We start from the raw sequence: 18,806 nt of genomic DNA on the forward strand, positions 1-18,806 counted from the left end.
AATAAATACATATATATATAAATATGCCTATGAAATAAATTATGAAATAAATAAATGAGGCAATAAATATGTATACATGTACATTTAAATACACATTTATTTATTTCATGGGACTTTTATTTCATAATGAGACATTTATTTCAAGAGACTTTTATTTCATAATGACACATTTATTTATTTCAAGAGACTTGTATTTCATGATGAGACATTTCATGATGAGACATTTCCATTCCTTATATGCAAATGAACGGGGCGTGGTTAGCTCACAGATCCAGAGACCCAGACCAAAGCAACAGCACCACAACATTGACACTAACTGGTTCTTATCTGGTCCGCCCAATGCTGCTCTTCTGAGAGCAACCGCTCTGACAGCTCTCTCTAGTCTCTACTGGGAAACAGCTAAAAGTCCTTCTGGAGGTAAGCAATGCAACACAATTACACCCAGTCTGAGAGTAAAATATTTCTCGAAGGTTCGTTTTGCTTTCTTACAACGTTAAGTTAATGTTAACGTAACCTTAAGTTTGCTAGGAGGCTATTGTTACGAGCTAGCTGTCTTAGCTAACAACAGTTAGCAGCTAACGTTTTCTGCAGTTTGTGTTGTTCTGAAAAACGTGATGTAGTTATTTAAGGGTATGTTAAATTAACGTTATTTTACAAGTTGAAAGAGTTAAGTTGTGTTTAAAATCGTCAATGTAATGCACGTTAGAGGTTTTTAGTTGGACGTGAAGTTAGCTAACGTTAGCTAACTCTACCAGGTTAGCATGTTAAGCTGTACTTTCTGTGGCAGCTAGCTTAATACAAAGAGGGGTTTTGTGCTTCATTGCAAACTTTTCTTTGTTAATCTACCTGAAACTCTAGGGACAGTTTGTTTCTACTCAACTATACAGACCATTGTTGAGGAGATGCTAAACATACTGTACATGAGTTGGGTCCAACATATACCTTGAGTAATGTTACTTTGCTGCTAAAAATGAAACATCCTTATCAGATGAGGACATCACCAAAGTGTGTGAGTCTGTCAGGGGATTTGATCTGTTCTCTGCATGTCGTACACACTGCTCTGGTATTACTTATCTTGTAAAATGTAAGTCTCGCTCTTGTCATCGTTCAGGCTTTGCATTTGAACTCCTATGACTGGTTACGGACTTGAAGGGAACGCCTTCCTGACATCCAGGAAAAAAGTGAGATTCTAATACATTTGAATGCCAAAAGCAAGTTATTGTTTTAACTTTTTAAATATGATTGTTTTGGGGCATTTCAGTTTTATTGGACAGAGGCAGTAGAGATCTACTGGAAACAGTGGAGAGGGAGGAGATGATATGCAGCAAAAGGCCCAGCCGGATGGTTGCTGCTCCGTGTGGAACGTGTTCTATCAGGTAAAGCACTTTGGTACCCAGTTCTTTATGGTATTGAGTTTGAATGTAGCATTTGGAATGTAATTTCCAACAGTGCATTATAAAGACTGAAAGATGTAAAGCTTGACATGATTTGGTCTTTTACTTAAGAGGATGTTTGTCCTCCTGTGTTGTCTTATTTCCTTATCTTTCTTTCAGGTGTAACATCTACCAATGGTACATGACAGAGACCTCCTCCACCTCTTTGCTGTCTTACTAGTCAATCCTTCTGATCAGGTCCTTTCCTAAATAGTGGTAAGTTTTACAGTTCAGTGTACGTTAATTTAGCAACTTAATGCTTTACCGCTGTTGAATAAACCCTATATTGCTAGTCATTTTATTAAAACTACGATTTTAAACTTTTTGATTCCAATTACAATAAGTTATAATTATAAAACATATCTTAACATCCATCAGCAATCTATACAACAAATCATCCAACACTAAATAGAAGAAATCTGGACCTATTTCTTTTTATACAGCAGCATGTTTTGGGACTGCTCATTGATGTCATCAAGAGCCATTGAGTCTACCTTTTTGTAGTCGGCCTCTCAGAATGTTTATCATTTCTTTGTCTCTTAACATTCCTATAATTTTTTTTTTTTTTATTGTTGACATTGTTTTGTTCTTTATTTTTGTTGTGAGAATCACTTTGCAATTATTGTGTAAGTGCTATATAAATAGTTATACTAATATTATTGTTGTTACCATCATTACTATTATTAATAATGTCTTCTTTGTTTTCTTTATTTATCGCTGCAGAAAGGATCATGCCAGCCCACATCAAACACCTGATCAAGAGCTTGTGAACCTCACTGCTGCGGACACCTGTGTGATATTCGACTCTGACTGGAACCCTCAAAATGACCTGCAGGTACGATATATATATCTGCTCTGTCTGTCCTAAAGATAGTTCAATAGGGCTACAACAACAACAGTCTTTCCGTTTATTCCCTCGGTTCTTTAAGTGTAAATTTTCCCATTTAATGCTTAAAAACTTTGCTCTTTTGACCCCTCTTTAATTTTTTATTTCAGGCTCAAGCTCGGTGTCATCGTTTTGGCCAGTCTAAGGCGGTGAAGGTGTACCGTCTGATCACTAGAAACTATGAGAGGGAAAAGCTGGATAAAGCTAGTCTGAAGCTCGGGCTGGACCGTGCTGTCCTGCAGAGCACGAGTGGGAACAAAGAAGGCAACAACAACGGGGTGAGAAAAAGAAAATCTGTCATATTTCTAGATGCCAAGTCATTTTTGGGTCAGTCGCTGTTGCAGTACGCTTAGTTTAATTTCAAAAAGAGTTTTCTAAATCCACTTGTGTAAATGTCTCTCTGCGTCGCCTTTAGCCAGTCCAGCAGTTCTCCAAGAAGGAGATCGAGGACCTCCTGAGGAAAGGAGCCTAAGCCGCCATCATGGACAAGAACGACGAAGGCAATCGCTTCTGCTAGGAGGACATCGACCAGATCCTGCAGCGAAGAGCCACCATCACCAGGTATGTTCTTAGCAGCACTAGCCACTTGCTCTTTGTGAGATACCAAGTACTTGGTTATTTGAAATGTAATATTGATGATGTAATAATTAAAACTAGGGATGGGTACCGAGCCCCAGTATTAACGGGGCCCGGGGCTGAATTATTAAAGACCGTGGTACCGTTAACGTCCAACGTTATTGATCTTTTTATCGGTACTGGAGACATTTAAAAAATAGATGTCATATGTATTATATCTACACAAACATTATATCGCAGTCTTACTGTCGCCAACTCCGTTTCTAATATGCAAAAAGACTACAAAGTGCGTCTATGATTTATTTTCGATCTTTCCAATCCAGACGAGAGATCTCTCTCCCCGGTCGGTGTGCGAGGGGATGGGGCAGTTTACACACAGAACCTGCTACATGCATGCAACACACACACACACACACACACACACACACACACACACACACACACACACACACACACACACACACACACACACACACACACACACACACACACACACACACACACACACACACACACGTGCGCACTCAAACACATGGCGGAGAGAACTAAGCGCCCCGAGGGTAGTTATGTTACCCGTCTTGAGCATGGATGTATAATAAGAACTGGATACAGCGTGGGAGGCGGGGTCTCGTTCTTTCCTATGAGAGCTGCTCATTGGCGCATGAAGTAAAAATGGCCCAACTTTTGAGAGAGCGAAACGTCACAGATTACCCAGCATGCCTGGCTGTCAGAGCAGAAGAACCCGTTTGTGCGCTCACAGAGCATGCGCCCCTTAAGCCCCGCCCCCCCGAGGACACACTCTCGGCTCACTAGAATGAATGGAGAGAGAGAATAAATCTAGATTCGGCTTTTAGTGCATTTTACAACTTTAAGGACTTAATGATTCTAGGGCTATACAATAGTTCATACTGGGTAGTTTATTTAGTTTCAAAGAAATTATCCACCGATTTACAGACGTCTCTTTCCCAATGTTAGTCAAGGGGAAAAAGTATTTCTGGGCCGGTGGACGTCACAGACTGATAAGGAAATTGTAGTACCGCCGTTTGGACACAACGAATATTTTCATCAGAGTCCGGCGCACTTCCTGGGGGCTTGGTCTTGAGGTGGAAAATGCTCGTTGCCAAAAGTGCAATAAGAGTTTAGCATGTATGTATGTATGTATGTTAACTCAATGATACAAACATGGGTTAATGATTAGAGGTAACTGAGTTATTTATTTAGTTAAAGTTACAGCTATTCTGTTTGCAGTTCTATCATCACATAATTTAATACGATTTGTTAAAACATTGTTGTTTCTTATTTTCAGTTTGCTTCAAGCAGTGGCTGTACGAGAAAGACGTGGAGGACCAAGAAATGCTGTCCAGATTGGCCAAGACCGGAAGATACATAACAGAGAAGATAATGGATATTAACAAGAAAAATAATGTTTATAATTTCTTTGTTGCTGTTTACATTTTGAATTATATTTGTTATTTTTAAATCAAATGCATCTATTTTAGATGATATATTTATTTAGATGTAAGTTTTTTTTGTAATATTATTGTATTAGGTATAATTTATTAAATAAAAATACTGTTATGAACACTATACAATGTCTTTATTTTGATAGTTACCAGAGTACATTGTATATTTAATACTAACATAAGCTGGTGATAGATAAATGCTGGTCTGCTGGTATGCCAGCAGACACATATTTATAAAGAAAGAAACAGAAGGGAGGAAATGATGATAGCTAGACTCAGAATAAATCACACAGCATTGAATGGTACGCTGCATGTCATGGGGAAAAGTAACAGTGACAAGTGTAGGAACTGTGGAGTTAAAGAAAATGTGGAACATCTATAAAGCTGAAAGAGAAAAACTAAAGGATAACGTTTTAGAGGCAGAGAGGGAATGGAGTGTGGTTGGTATTTTGGGAACAAAAGGAGAGGGAGAAAGAGCTACCAGAAAGGCACCGTTTCAGATTATGGGTGAGCTGTTCTCTGTAGTCGAGCTAAAATATGAAGGAGATGGAAACTGTAATGTAGTGAATCCTAAATATCCAAACCATCCACACATCTATCTCTTTCCTTATCTATTCATCTACCGTTCTGCTGATTTATCTCACCATTTACACATTAATCTCTCCATCCATCCATCTCCTTGCCACTTTTTCATTTACTTCTCTCCCTGAATGAGCAGAAGGAAGATCTGTAGGACTGAAGGATTAATGGTCATCCACCTTTATGATTTCCCTTCAACGTCACCACACAACCATCTCTCTGTTCCCTGGTCTCGGCTTCCTTCCATCGTGTCGCTCTTCAATCCTTCATTTTCATATCCTTCAGTATGTGCATGCAAGTGTGCTTTTGCATGTAAAAGAAGGAGTAGAGAGGAATACACAGCTAAAGGAATGAGAGCAGCTCCAACAGTAACATGCTGCATCAGAATTTATTATTATTTACATTTTATTGCACAACATGTACTTTTACTGCTGATACTTAAAGTACATTTTTGTTGACAGTATGTCTGTACTTTGACTTGTAATTTACATTGTTGTATTGGTACTTTTGCGTAAGTAATGGTTTTAAGTACTTCTTCCACCACTGCTGAAATCGTGCGAAGAAAATGTTGCCTGACCTAAGGTTCTGGGTTCAACATAACTCTGAGGGTTTGAACAGTTTCAAGATAAACTGCCAATGCCTGACTGAAAGGAACATGGGGGTTTGGTAGGGCCACAAGATCTTGTTCACTCAATGGGCGCAGGAGCTGGATCTCAGGAACAAAGACATTAGATGCACAGGGGGTATGTGGTCCTTCCCAGTCCACACCATAATCCTCACCAACCTGACATACGAAAGGAATAAAGCCGTTCAGAATGTGTAATCAATTACAATGTGGGTCATTTTGCATGTATTTTAAATAAATAATTGAGCCAGGGAATAAGATGGCATACATTACATCATCTAAAAAACGTTGTTTACCTGTGAGAAATCTTGTCCCTCTCTGTTGTTTAGTAACCACAACTGTAAAGGTGAACGGTGGCTTGCAGTCCTCAGCCCATGGTGATTCCATGCCTCCTTGAAACACTGAAGATGATGCTGAATATGTGGCATGAAGCACCTGTGTAGTGCATACAGGTCAATCTCTTGGTCAGGATTGAGTAATCCTTGGGCCTCCAGCTGGATGAATATTGTGTAGAACAGATCCAGAACATTTTCATACACATCTCTCCAAAGGCGCTCAATTCTGTAAAAGAAAGAATGAAATACAGCCTTTATATTGTATTTTTGGCAGGTTACATTATTCAACAGTTAGCAGGATGGAAAAGTTGTACAAGGTTCTACTAGTAATGGCTGATTGACACTTATGTTCAGACTGGAGTGTGAACAAAATGATGAGCGAAGTGAGAGCTGGATTTTAGGTAGTGACCAATGAACTTGTTATGAACTGCCAGTAAAACGCCCCGCTATCACCCCCTGCCCCGGCTGAATGTAAGTATTGTTTTGTGAGGGTGGACAGACATGCTTTTTCTCTCGGTTTCATTGTACTTTAATAATTTATATTTTTTAAATCCTCCATACCTTTGGTTATGAACACTCCGTCCAGTAATATGAGAGCTCCTGTTCTCCCCTTGTGTTTGGACCATGAAATGAGCAACCCTAACATTCTCACCCCCCTTGTCAGATCTGTAAGGAGAAAAAAGTACATTTATCTGAAGATGACTATCCAACATAATTGTACCTTCAAAAGAAAGGTCTTCTCTCGGAAAGCCTTCTTCAGGGTCTAAGCATACCCTGAAGAAGGCTGTTTGTGCCGTTCTGCGTGGGTTGTAACCCAGCTCTGTTTTAAGATTACCGAAGAGCACCTTCATTACACTTGTTTGAAATTCCGAACACTCATTTTCTTTTTGATAATTGTACCTGTGTTACAAATGCTATTAAAATACATTTTAGTCAAATAAGTCTCATTGTACTTCATTTATTAGACATTTGTAGGACATTACATACCGAATTCGAGATGGCACGCCATATTGGCCAACAGCAGACAAGAAGCCTTCAAGAACAGTTGTAGCTCTGTTGTTGGTGGCACTACTTAAGTACACAATTAGCCTGGAGAATCCATCAATGCCACCATGAACAACAATCCTCCATCTGTGAAAAATATAACAGGATTAATTGGTTTTTGAATTGGGGCCTCATGTCCAAATCACAGTTGATAAAGGCACATCTTGTTCATTAAGCTATGTTAGGAATAGGGTTGGAGGGGTATGGTTGTGGCAGGTTGGGTGATAACGTTGGATATTGCAATAGCAACATGTCCTGCAATATCACAAAACATTATTGCCATTGCAATATCCAACATTATCGTACATTGCATGTTAACCTTCTTTAAGTTAAAAAAAGTTGTACATAAATAAGCAAATTCAATGGCTTAATTTACTTTACCAAGGCAAGCAGATTTGTCAGCTGGGTGAACAACATTTATATTTTAAAGTACCTTTTTCCAACATCTAACCTCTCATCTCTACTAAAGATGGAATCACACAAGGTGCTAAAATGTTGGTTTCCGGTAGGCTAATCTCCGTAAAAGGACTTTGCCAATGGGTCCTGAGATTGTTAGTAGGCTAAAACTGATTTGACCACCTCAGGTGCTAATACAGTGCCCTAACAGAGTAAATATGAAGAGGAAACATGTGATTTCATGTGAACATGTGAACATATGATTTCATGGTACTGTTTGGAATTGAGACATATTCTGGATCATGTTCATACCTTTGAAAATGCTTATAAATAATTGTGTATGTCAAAGCTTACACACATTTGTTAAAATACATCATGGATGTCCCAACTAAGGGTCAGTGTGGGTGCATTTCAACCAAGCAGAGAAACACCCGATTCCAGTGCACCAACTATTTGTGAGTTCATGTGTCACTGCTTTGTTGGAACACATTCACACCAACCCTTTGCGGATAAAATTGGACACCACTGACATTATGGTACTATCAGAAGAGCTCATATTTAGCTAGGATGTATGTGGTAGAGGGCTTGCCCCCATGCAAGGACTGTACCTTTAGTAGCATCTAATTGTGTTTTTGTTTGAAATTCAAACTCAATTATTATCTAATGAGTAGACAAGGAGTTCAATTCATATCCTCAACTAACTAACATACAGAACCCTCATTGTTATATTTTGTATTAAAAAAGGATAAAGGCATCTTTAAGTATTAATGACCTGGCCGTATATCTTTTAATGTTACTTTTTCCTCAGCCTTCAAATTGGTCTCACACTCAATACTTCCAAGGGTGCAATGTCTGTAGATAGGCCTACTTATTTCAGCAATCACACCTTCACCTCTGTTTTCTCACATGATGTTACTATTTAGTGATTTCAGGTGGTGTGGTACAGGCTTGGAACAAAGAACTGCAGCACTGCAGCACTTGAGGACAGGAGTTCAAGAGCAGTGGCCTACTAGATTATGATGGACACAGCTCAAAAAGCAGCAGGAAAAACTGACCTGATCAGCTTGTGATTACCGTCTATATGCCATAGACTATTTGGTGCAGGAACATTGTACTGACGACGCCTTGTAGTCTGGAGGGTTAACCTTCAAATCAAGATTGCTCCTGGATCCACTCTCTGCATTGACGCCCTTACTCGATGCCCTGATTGAAAAAGGAGATTTATTTGTTTATTCAAATTGGCGACTGGCTAAACCCACGTCATTTGGAATTGGGTTGAACATTGAGGTTAAACAAAAACTGTTAATTTTTACTTTGAATGTGTATGCCTCTGGACCGTAGATGTCCCAGCATCATTTTATATCCAGCATTCGGATTAGTGCGCTGAATCTCCATCACCAAGGCATCTACATCGTCATCGTTAGTTGAAGAGTATAGGTCTGATTTTCTACAGTAGAAAAACATAAAACATATTATGTGTAATGTCACTTCAATTATTTATTTATTACATAAGCAACAGCAACGTTAGTTAGGTGTAACAGTTAGCATGAACACAACTCCAGTTATCTTAACATTAATTTATACAGTGGCTGCAACTTCACGTGTATCAAGAAACATCTCTGACTTTAGTCATTTTTTATGAATAAACAAAAACCGCAATTTCACGATACAAACAGATTTCGGTGTAACAATAGTCATATCTGACAGAGCAGCTGTTAATAATAACTGACCTAACTTGTGTGCAACGTCAACATAAACGTTTTGGCTAACGTTGACGAACATCCACCAGTCTAACATATATACTCCATTTCAACCATTTCTTCGTATCATATTGCTACACAATACTAAATAATTGTTTGTCAATCATGTTTTAATTTTGTTAACTGTATTATACACGTTTTTGCCCACCAGTGTCGTCCATAGAAATAAAATAGGAGTAGAACGGACATTCCCATTCTAATCAACGTAGCAGGATAATGGATGTATTATATTTTAAGATAATGCAGGATGGTCAGAGCGGCGGCCATTTGTATGTGTACCGTTGCCATAGTGACAGTTGTAGCGGGCTGACCATATAAATAGAATATGAGTATAGTAGTATACTCGTATTCTATTTCTATGGGCTCGTTATTTGTATGACGTTAGCTCGATAGAGCAATAATTTGATTTTACGTTAGCTCAAGTAATTCACCTCAGGCCTTCTTCGACCGATCTCCTCTGAATTGTGCGGGATGACACACCAAACAGATCCGCGATTTCTCGGGTTGATAGACCGGACAGCACATAGGTAGCGAGCATATCGCATGGAATATCCAGAGGCGGGCGTCCTGCACCTGTGCTTGAACCAACTTCTTGGACATCTTCCACACGAACACCGTGCTCAATCAGTGTCAAAGTATTTACAACTTCGTCATCCGTGTCGATATCTCGAAGAGCGCTTATCCGCCCGAGTACTTCGATAAAGTCTTCAATATGGGCCAACACAGTATCTGTTGGTAAACCGTGTTGATCAATTTGATCTGCTAAGGATAGCATAGCATCTTGGAGCCCACCGACGTCTTCCATGTTGTCTGCCCCGCCTTATTTTCATTTAGTAGTTATTATATAGTTTATAATTTTTTTCTTCTCTTCCATTTTCTTCCTCTTCTCGAGTAGTCAGTGTTGTGGTGCTGTTGCTTTGGTCTGGGTCTCTGGATCTGTGAGCTAACCACGCCCCGTTCATTTGCATATAAGGAATGGAAATGTCTCATCATGAAATGTCTCATCATGAAATACAAGTCACCTGAAATAAATAAATGCGTCATTATGAAATACAAGTCATCTGAAATAAATAAATATGTCATTATGAAATACGATTCTCTTGAAATAAATAAATGTGTCATTATGATATACAAGTCTCTTGAAATAAATAAATGTGTCATTATGAAATAAAAGTCTCTTGAAATAAATGTCTCATTATGAAATAAAAGTCCCATGAAATAAATAAATGTGTATTTAAATGTACATGTATACATATTTATTGCCTCATTTATTTATTTCATAATTTATTTCATAGGCATATTTATATATATATGTATTTATTTAATTATTGATGTATTTATTTATTTAATTTTGGCTTAAATGGCATTCCATATCCCTCTGCTACCATGGTAACACTGATAGTCGGCGCAACACTCTGATACTCGCGCGCACCACTGTGGAAAGCCTAAAGTGCCACCATTCGCCCGTTTTTCGCACGAAAAAAGCCTGTTCTTGACGGGTCTAGAAAGTGCGTATATTCGCGCATATTACGCGCAAAAAACGTGCGAATATACACGCGTAAAACGCGCGTTTTTTAATATGATAATGAGCCCATCCTTCTGATTTCCACAGCCACTAAGTTTAAAGTGTCTGTAACCAATCAGTGAAGAGTAAAGCCAGACCAAAGCAATCTGTAGATGAAAAGTTCCTGACATTTTTAGGCTTTGCTGTAAATTGTATATTATTCCAGATTCAGGGGACCAAGTATTAATTTTCCTTTGAATATAATCAATAAATCAAACAATATAAAATATATATATATAAAAAATACAATTGCCTTACGCTTTTCCTTAACCCTCTGGAGTATAAGGATATTTTCTCGATATGTAGACGTCTCCTTAAATCACCTTTTAAATGTACTTCTTATAACATGGCACCCCATATGTTACTTATCGAAATATTCAGGACACTCTCTGGTCTTGCTAGAGATGCAAGTCACTCACCTTAGAGCACTGTCTTATGAGATACTTAGCTGAAAATGAGAAATCCGATTTTTGGAAAACCTAAAAACTCTTGTGAAAACACATTTACTCATCTCGTCTATTTTTTGGGGCGTTTTAGATTTGGTTTACAAAAGTAGTGAAATAATTATATGAATTACACTATAGGCCTATATAGATGAAATGAAATGTCATTCATGTGTAAAATAGTTCCATCCCTCTGCTTTCACCACAGAAAAGTTACATCAGGACTGATTCATGACTTCATATTCCATACCAAGGTTCATGTGATGTGTACAAATACAAATTGAGCATTAGAACTTTTTTTTTCAACCAACAATTTGTGTTAACATAAGAAACTGTAAAATCCCAATATTTACAATATCAGAACTTTTTCAACCAACTACTCATTATAAATGTAAAGACAGGAGGAGCAGTGTCATGGTCTTTGTCTGTCTTCCAGGACAGGGGGTCTGGCTGCTGTGTAGGTGATGGTGCATGGGCTGCTGGTGGCTGTGTCGGAGGAAGGTAGGTGTGATTGTCCCAGGTTGATGCTGGTGGCCGTGTGGGAGGTACGTCTGCTAGGCGAGACGTCTTTGCTGGCTGGGTTGATCGTGATGGCTGTGATGGAGGCCTTTGTACCGAGGTGTATCTTAATCTTGTGGTAGATGGAGATGGAGGCCACTGTAGTGATGATGGTCCTCTGGTCCTTGGTGGTGATGGCTCTGGTGAAGGCCCTTGAGCCACGGTAGATCTTGACCTGGGGGCAGGGACAAATGGGGGTTCTTGTTGCTGCTAGGCCCAGGCAGCTGTGAAATCTGAAAAAAAATATAGGACAATAATTACCACTAAGTTTGTTAAAATAAAGTTCAAGTGTAATGTTTCTCAAGCACAAATAACAATGCACAACTCAAAATGAAATTCTCTCTCTCTGGAGGAGGAGGAGGAGGAGGAGGAGGAGGAGGAGGAGGAGGAGCGTGTGAGAGATAGAAAGAGAGACGTTGTTAGTATTTGGTGCTAGCTCGGAGCTAACGGAGATTAGAAGCTGTTTCAACAATAAGGAGAGGGAGAGCTCTCTCCTGTGGGACTGAGAGAGATAAGGTCAGCTCAGGGAGGTAAAGGACAATTAGATTGTAATCTTTAGTCTACGTTATCTCAGTGGGTCTCAAACGGTTTGGTCATCTTTGTAAACAAATATTTCCATCTATGTAATATTAGTTGTATATAAAATGAGTTAATAAATCATTCCACTGTGTGCAATAGGTCAGTACCAAATAAAAAACACAGTTTGAAAGGGGAGTAATTAGTAAAATATGCATAAATAAAAAGAAAGAAGGCAGACTAGGTAAAATAAAGATAGGAGAGAGGAATTGATCAAATATGTGTTATTGCTTGTGGGCATATTCTAATGGATTTTTGATGATTGAAATATATACTAGTACCCCCCCTAGAGGATGTGAGGTCATCACAAATAAAACAGCTATACATGGATAGGATACTAGATAAGTGTGCACACTCATTATATACACACTACACATTTTTCTTGGATTTTTTAACACTATAATCCCTAATATATTTGTAGAAAGGCAGGATATGGAATTAAATTGAGAAAATGTTTCATTGGGGAGGACCCCCTGTTTTGTGTCCCCCCCACTTCTCAAACCAAAGTTACACCCACACAATGCAAGTACACTATTACTGTAATATTTACATTTACCTATCTTCAAATGGATCCTTGTTGCTGTATTCTTCTTCTTCAGAAGAGTAGAAGCCTCCAGGTTCTGATGCTGCTCCATCTCCACTGCTGCTAGTGTTACAAGTCCGCTGTGCAGAGCTGGTAATCAGATAATAAGCCTGTTAATCAGGAGAAAAGAATGAAGCAGAGGGAAAGTTACTGCCGTTGGTGTGGTCGTTCTAGCCGGAATGTATTAAACACATTAATAAATTCACTTACAAATGATATCTATTTTCTCTATTTATCTAGTAATTCTTTGTGTAACCGGTCTGGATTGACGCCAGATGTATCTCTGCGTTGTGTTGAATGAAAACGACTTCCTTCTTGCCAACCAGGTTTATTATCTGTGCAAACAGAATATAGTGACGGCAGGAAATGGCTTCACCAGCTTTCTACCTCAATACTTCGCCTCAGTGAGGCCTGAAGCTAACTGAGAATGTAATCATACATTTAGCAAATCAAAATAACCGTATGACATATTTGTCTCTAATCAAAAATGGACATAAATCCACATGCCATATGACTTTCATGAAGGATTAAAGCCTTTTTCATTTACATTATATAATACAGTGATAACAGATAACACACACAGCCCGGTTGACTGTACTCACTTTAACATGGCTATGTTGTACAGGCACAATATTAGCATAGCATTAGCGCTTTAGCATTTAAATAATATGAACAATTATGACCTCAGACCAGCATTTAACTTATTTATAAAAACAGAATAAACTTGAAATGTAAGCCAAACTAGTGCACAGGAGTCATACACATGGTAAGTAGAGCCCTCCGTTATTCAGGGAACAACAGCCTGTGCTAAAGAAGCTAGCGGACGCCATTAGCCACACGCTAGTGGCGTAGCTCACAGAATGACATTAAACTACACATAAAACAGTTTCAAACACACTTCTTAGATCGAAATATGACAATCTGTGTACACACTACTAACCCGTTGAACAGGAGAAATAAATGAAGCAGCGGGAAAGTTGCTGCCATGTGTCTGGTCCATGGTCTGGCAGTAGGGCCTGGCTCATTTCTTGGCCTCTGCAGGCAGTGGCAAGTACTTCCGGCATCTGCCACAGAGGCTGCTACTCCGTGGTATCTGAGGCAAGTATATGCCAGAGATGTGGTATCTGTGGCAAGTATATGCCACAGATGCCACAACTTGCCGTGGCAATTATATGCCACAACCATGCCACAACTTGCCGTGGCAAGTATATGCCACAACTTATATATGCCACAACTTGCCGTGGCAAGTATATGCCACAACTTGCCGTGGCAAGTAAATGCCACAAGTTAAGAGTTATGAGAAGGTTTACGGTAGCTGCCACTCGCCTTCCGTGGCAACTGCTGATATTTAAACCCGTATTTATCGCGTAAAATGTCGCTGTTTTGGCATGACTTTATCGGACTGATCTGTACACAAGACTGATGATATGTTACTGATGGTCCGATCTCTATTTTTCAAAAAGATTAAACATTATATGTTCTATAGATTTTACTTGGAGAACGTGGTTTATTAAAAATAAATAAACGTGCTATTTTTATGATAATACTCAAGATATATTATTATAAAACATCATCCTTAAAATTATTTTTTTAAATGTATTTTTAAATGTTCTAAATTTGAAAAAACTAGATAAAAATAAACTAAAGTTAAAATCTTGTTTTTTATGCCCCAAGAGCAATAAAAACACCTGGTAAAAAAATCCTGAGTGAGACTTTCATAATTCATGCATGAAAGGGTTAAGAAAGACAAATATATGTTTCTATTGGTTTTAGTAAGATGGTTTATTATAGTGTATTCTTACACATTCAGTAGGCTATATTGTTTATTCTTTAGATACTCTGTAGATAAATATCTACTAATAATGTGTAAATTATTTCCTGTTTCTTTTTATTATTATTATTTTATGTTTAATATCCCTTATCACTGCTGTAACGCAAAGATCTCAACATTTTAGATAAATAAAGTAAATACAACGTATCATATCAAAATCTGTTTATGTTAATTAGCAACACAATGATTTGATATTTGCATGCATGACATATAACCTTTACTGATGCACAAAAAAAGTTTTAACAAGGTTGTAATTATATTACATTGTAACCCTCTTTCCTCAACATATTAAATCAACTTTATACGGTTAAATGAGGATTGCTTGGAGTATTATGCTTAAGAGAACATTCTTCACGTTTATTTAAGTATTTATCATTCTCATGGTGCTGCCCTAAGTCTGTAGCCAAGTCTAATAACACCATTGTACACGTTGCTGTGTCAATACAGATATTTATTTTTTAATTATTTGTCTTTACAAGTAAGAATACACCTGGTTATCGTAGCAAGCAGTGGAAACTCCCCTCAAGAAGCGACAATTGCCAAGGGCTTGCGTTGCAACGCTCACTTGACAATATTTCTTTATTTATTACAATATAGGCCTATGTTTAGCCTACTATCCTAGATATAGCACGTTTGTTTATTTTAGCAAACCACGTAGGCTATTCCAAGTAAAATTGAATATAAATGATAATTTATTATCTTTTTGAAAAATAGAGATCGCACATCAGTCCTGTGTACAGATCAGTCCGATAAAGTCATGCCTAAACAGCGACATTTTACACGATAAATACGAGTTTAAATATCAGCATTTGCCATGGAAGGCGAGTGGCAGCTACTGTAAAACTTCTCTTAACTCTGGCATCTTGTGGCAACTCCCGTTCAGCATGCGCAAATGCCACTGCAAGTTGTGGCATATACTTGCCACGGCAAGTTGTGGCATATGCTTGCCACGGCAAGTTGTGGCATCTGTGGCATTTACTTGCCACGGCAAGTTGTGGCATATACTTGCCACGGCAAGTTGTGGCATCTGTGGCATATACTTGTGGGAGATGCCACAAATGCCAAGGCACATGCCACGGCGATTAGTGGCAACACTCATTGTGTTCTAGTATGATAAATAAAATAACATTGTACCTTGAAAATCAATGCATTCGTTCATTTGACACGTTGGTGGTTTTAGGTAGGCTATACCGCGACCCCTGGCGGTTCTAGTGTGAAGTAAAAGTAGAAGTAGCCAACCTAAATGTTGGAATACTCTGTTACAAGTAAAAGTCATGCATTAAAATGTTACTCAAGTAAAAGCGCAAAAATGATGAGCATAACAATATACTTAAAGTGCATATAACATGTTTTCATTATAATGATTGATCATGAAAGTGTTCTCAAAGCTTGTAAAGGTGCAGCGAGTTTTAATGACTTTGTATACTGTAGTAGGGTATCTTGTGAATTTACTCCAGGAGTAACTATAAAGTCTGATTTAAGACTTGATTATATGTATCATCATTAATCAGAATCTGTAGTAAGTAACTAAAGGTAGCGTATTAAATAAATGTAGGGGAGTAGGCTACAATTACACAATTTACCTCTGAATCGTAGTGGGGTAAGTAGCCTACTATGTAACATACCATTTACATTTACAGTAGGCTATTTCTAAATCACAAGTACAGTACTTGAGTATACAAGTTAGCCTATTTCCCACCTCTGGTCAACAATGTTAGATCTTTATGTCAACTTACTAATAATATATCTTGAGTATTATCATAAAAATAGCACGTTTATTTATTATAACAAACCACGTTCTCCAAGTAAAATCTATAGAACATATAATATTTAATCTTTTTGAAAAATATGATCGGACAATCAGTAACAGATCATCAGTCTTGTGTACAGATCAGTCCGATAAAGTCATGCCAAAAAAGAGACATTTTACGCGATAAATACGGGTTTAAATATCAGCATTTGCCACGGAAGGCGAGTGGCAGCTACCGTAAACCTTCTCTTAACTCTTAACTTGTGGCATTTACTTGCCACGGCAAGTTGTGGCACATACTTGCCACGGCAAGTTGTGGCATATATAAGTTGTGGCATATACTTGCCACGGCAAGTTGTGGCATGGTTGTGGCATATACTTGCCACGGCAAGTTGTGGCATCTGTGGCATATACTTGCCACAGATACCACATCTGTGGCATATACTTGCCACAGATACCACGGAGTAGCGGCCTCCGTGGCAGATGCCGGAAGTACTTGCCACTGCCCGCAGATGCCACGAAATGCGCTTGCTGTCTCTCTGGTCTGGTCGTTCCGTGGATGTATAATCGTTCTTCTTCTTCTTCTCTCGGTTTTTGGGCGGATTGCAAACAACTTTAAGGTGCATACCACCCCCTACTGTACAAGAGTGTGTATCATCATATCATCCTATCACCACTTGTGGAATTATACCACTGTGTTTACGGTGTTTTAAATTATTCCAATCAATCCTTTTCCACTCAAATACTTAAGAATGGCCTTCCCTATAGCTCTTACCCCCTCACCTTCTGTTCCCAGTATCCCCATCAGGCTCCACTCCCTTCCTGCCTCTCTGACCCTGTCTCTTAGTTTTTCCCTCTCTGTTTTGTACATGTTGCAGTGTAATATGATATGTTCCACATTTTCTTTAACTCCACAGTTCCTACACTTGTCACTGTTACTTACTGTTACTTTTCCCCATGACATAGAGTAACATTCAATGCTGTGTGATCCAGTCTGAGTCTATCATGATTTCCTCCATTCCGTTTCTTTCTTTATAAATATGAATTGTAATTGTCTTTTGAACTGCCTTTCTGGTCTTTCTCCCACCTTTTCTGCCAGATCTCCATCCCTTTTTTCTTAATTAGTGCTTACTTCTCCTTTTCCAAGTTGAACTGGTAATGTTATTTGCTTTTGTAGTGCACGTTTTGCTCATTTGTCAGCACACTCGTTCCCTTTCACCCCCTCATGTGCAGGCACCCAGCAGAACTGAAGATCTATACCGCCTCTGTGAAGACTTAACAAGCTATGATTAAGTTCTATGAGTAATTCTTCTCTGACAGTTGTTGTTGACTGTATGCTTTTTAAAATGGATAATGAATCTGTGCATATCAACACCCTATCTGGTCTGACCTCTTCAACCCACTGCAATCCTATTATTACAGCCAGCATTTCTGCTGTATACACTGATAATTGATCAGACGCTCTTTTTGAAATCAATATTTTAAAGTCTGGGATATATATACCAACTCCAACACACTCTTCCTTGTTCTTAGAACCATCTGTGTATATTTTGAGGTATTTGTGATAATTATTGACTTATTTGCACCTATACACAATCGTAACGCTTTATATTGTAATCTATCCATTTTTAGTAATGACGTTTTTGCTGCTGCTGCATATATTATACACCCGTAATCCAGAGTTGTCCTCATAATTGCCCGGTAGATGTCAATTAGTGCCTGTTTGTCTGCCCCCAGTCACATCTTGCCATCGCTCTTAATAGGTTCAAAACTTTTTGGGATTTTGTTTCCAAATGTTTAATATGGGTTTTCCATGAACATTTACTATCTAACCATAGCCCCAGATATTTAAATTCATTGACCTCATTCATCGGCTTTCCATATAATGTAAGCTTCTCAGTCTCCATCTTGCGTTTATTTGTAAATGTCATGAAGCAAGATGTGCTTGCTGACAGTTTGAAACCCCAGTTGTATGACCACTTCTCCACTTCCTTTATAGCTTTGCCTATCTTCTCAAACACATATGGAACATTTCTTCCCCTTATCCATATGTCCCCATCATCTGCATACAACGCAGATTTGATGCATCCGTCCAACTTAGTCAATATGTCATTTATCATAATGTTAAATAATATCGGGCTGATTGAACTCCCTTGGGGAATACAATTTTCTATATTGAACTCTTTCGAAACCTCTGCCCCTACTTGAACTCTGAATTTCCTGTCTGAGCCATGATCCTGTTACTGCCACTGTTACTGTTACCTGTCACTTAATTTGATGAGTAACCCATCCCTCCACATAGAGTCATAAGCTTTTTCAATGTCAAAATATACTATTGCCATAACCTCTTTCATTTTCAGTGTCTTTACACTGTATTCCCACCTCATTGCTCACTCTAACCAAA

The 18,806-nt window shown here is 38.5% G+C and overlaps 1 protein-coding gene and 1 long non-coding RNA gene across 10 annotated transcripts; one reads left to right on the forward strand and one right to left on the reverse strand.

Annotated features, from left to right (window-relative positions):
* Nucleotides 1-213: 213 nt before the first annotated feature.
* LOC307017346 lies at nt 214-5,648 on the forward strand. Of its 3 annotated transcripts, XR_013802137.1 has the most exons (8): nt 214-417; nt 1,112-1,181; nt 1,262-1,376; nt 1,554-1,649; nt 2,157-2,268; nt 2,430-2,597; nt 2,735-2,880; nt 4,202-5,648. It is a non-coding gene; the product is annotated as an uncharacterized lncRNA (long non-coding RNA). The 3 variants fall into 3 exon arrangements; XR_013802136.1 differs by having other exon boundaries at nt 1,112-1,376; XR_013802138.1 differs by lacking the exon at nt 1,112-1,181.
* LOC307017345 (uncharacterized protein) lies at nt 5,515-13,883 on the reverse strand (the record flags this gene model as incomplete). 7 transcript variants are annotated; one of them, XR_013802134.1, is made up of 9 exons in its annotated part: nt 13,762-13,883; nt 12,795-12,931; nt 11,458-11,895; nt 8,651-8,784; nt 8,393-8,540; nt 6,885-7,028; nt 6,459-6,563; nt 5,859-6,123; nt 5,582-5,721 (listed from the first exon to the last, which is right to left on the reverse strand). XR_013802134.1 is itself a non-coding variant. In XM_079646909.1 (7 exons), the coding sequence occupies exons 3-7, from the start codon at nt 8,423-8,425 to the stop codon at nt 5,515-5,517; spliced, it is 735 nt and encodes a 244-aa protein (XP_079503035.1). In that variant the 5' UTR covers nt 8,426-8,540; nt 8,651-8,784; nt 9,529-10,314. The 7 variants fall into 7 exon arrangements, 5 of the variants coding, with proteins under 5 accessions (XP_079503035.1, XP_079503036.1, XP_079503037.1 ...); XM_079646909.1 differs by lacking the exons at nt 11,458-11,895; nt 12,795-12,931; nt 13,762-13,883 and adding an exon at nt 9,529-10,314 and having other exon boundaries at nt 5,515-5,721; nt 8,412-8,540; XM_079646910.1 differs by lacking the exons at nt 11,458-11,895; nt 12,795-12,931; nt 13,762-13,883 and having other exon boundaries at nt 5,515-5,721; nt 5,859-5,997; nt 6,100-6,123; nt 8,412-8,540; nt 8,651-10,314.
* Between the last annotated feature and the right edge of the window lie 4,923 nt (nt 13,884-18,806).

The sequence above is a fragment of the Notothenia rossii genome, assembly GCF_949606895.1.
Source record: "Notothenia rossii genome assembly, chromosome: 8".
Classification (NCBI taxonomy): Eukaryota; Metazoa; Chordata; class Actinopteri; order Perciformes; family Nototheniidae; genus Notothenia; species Notothenia rossii.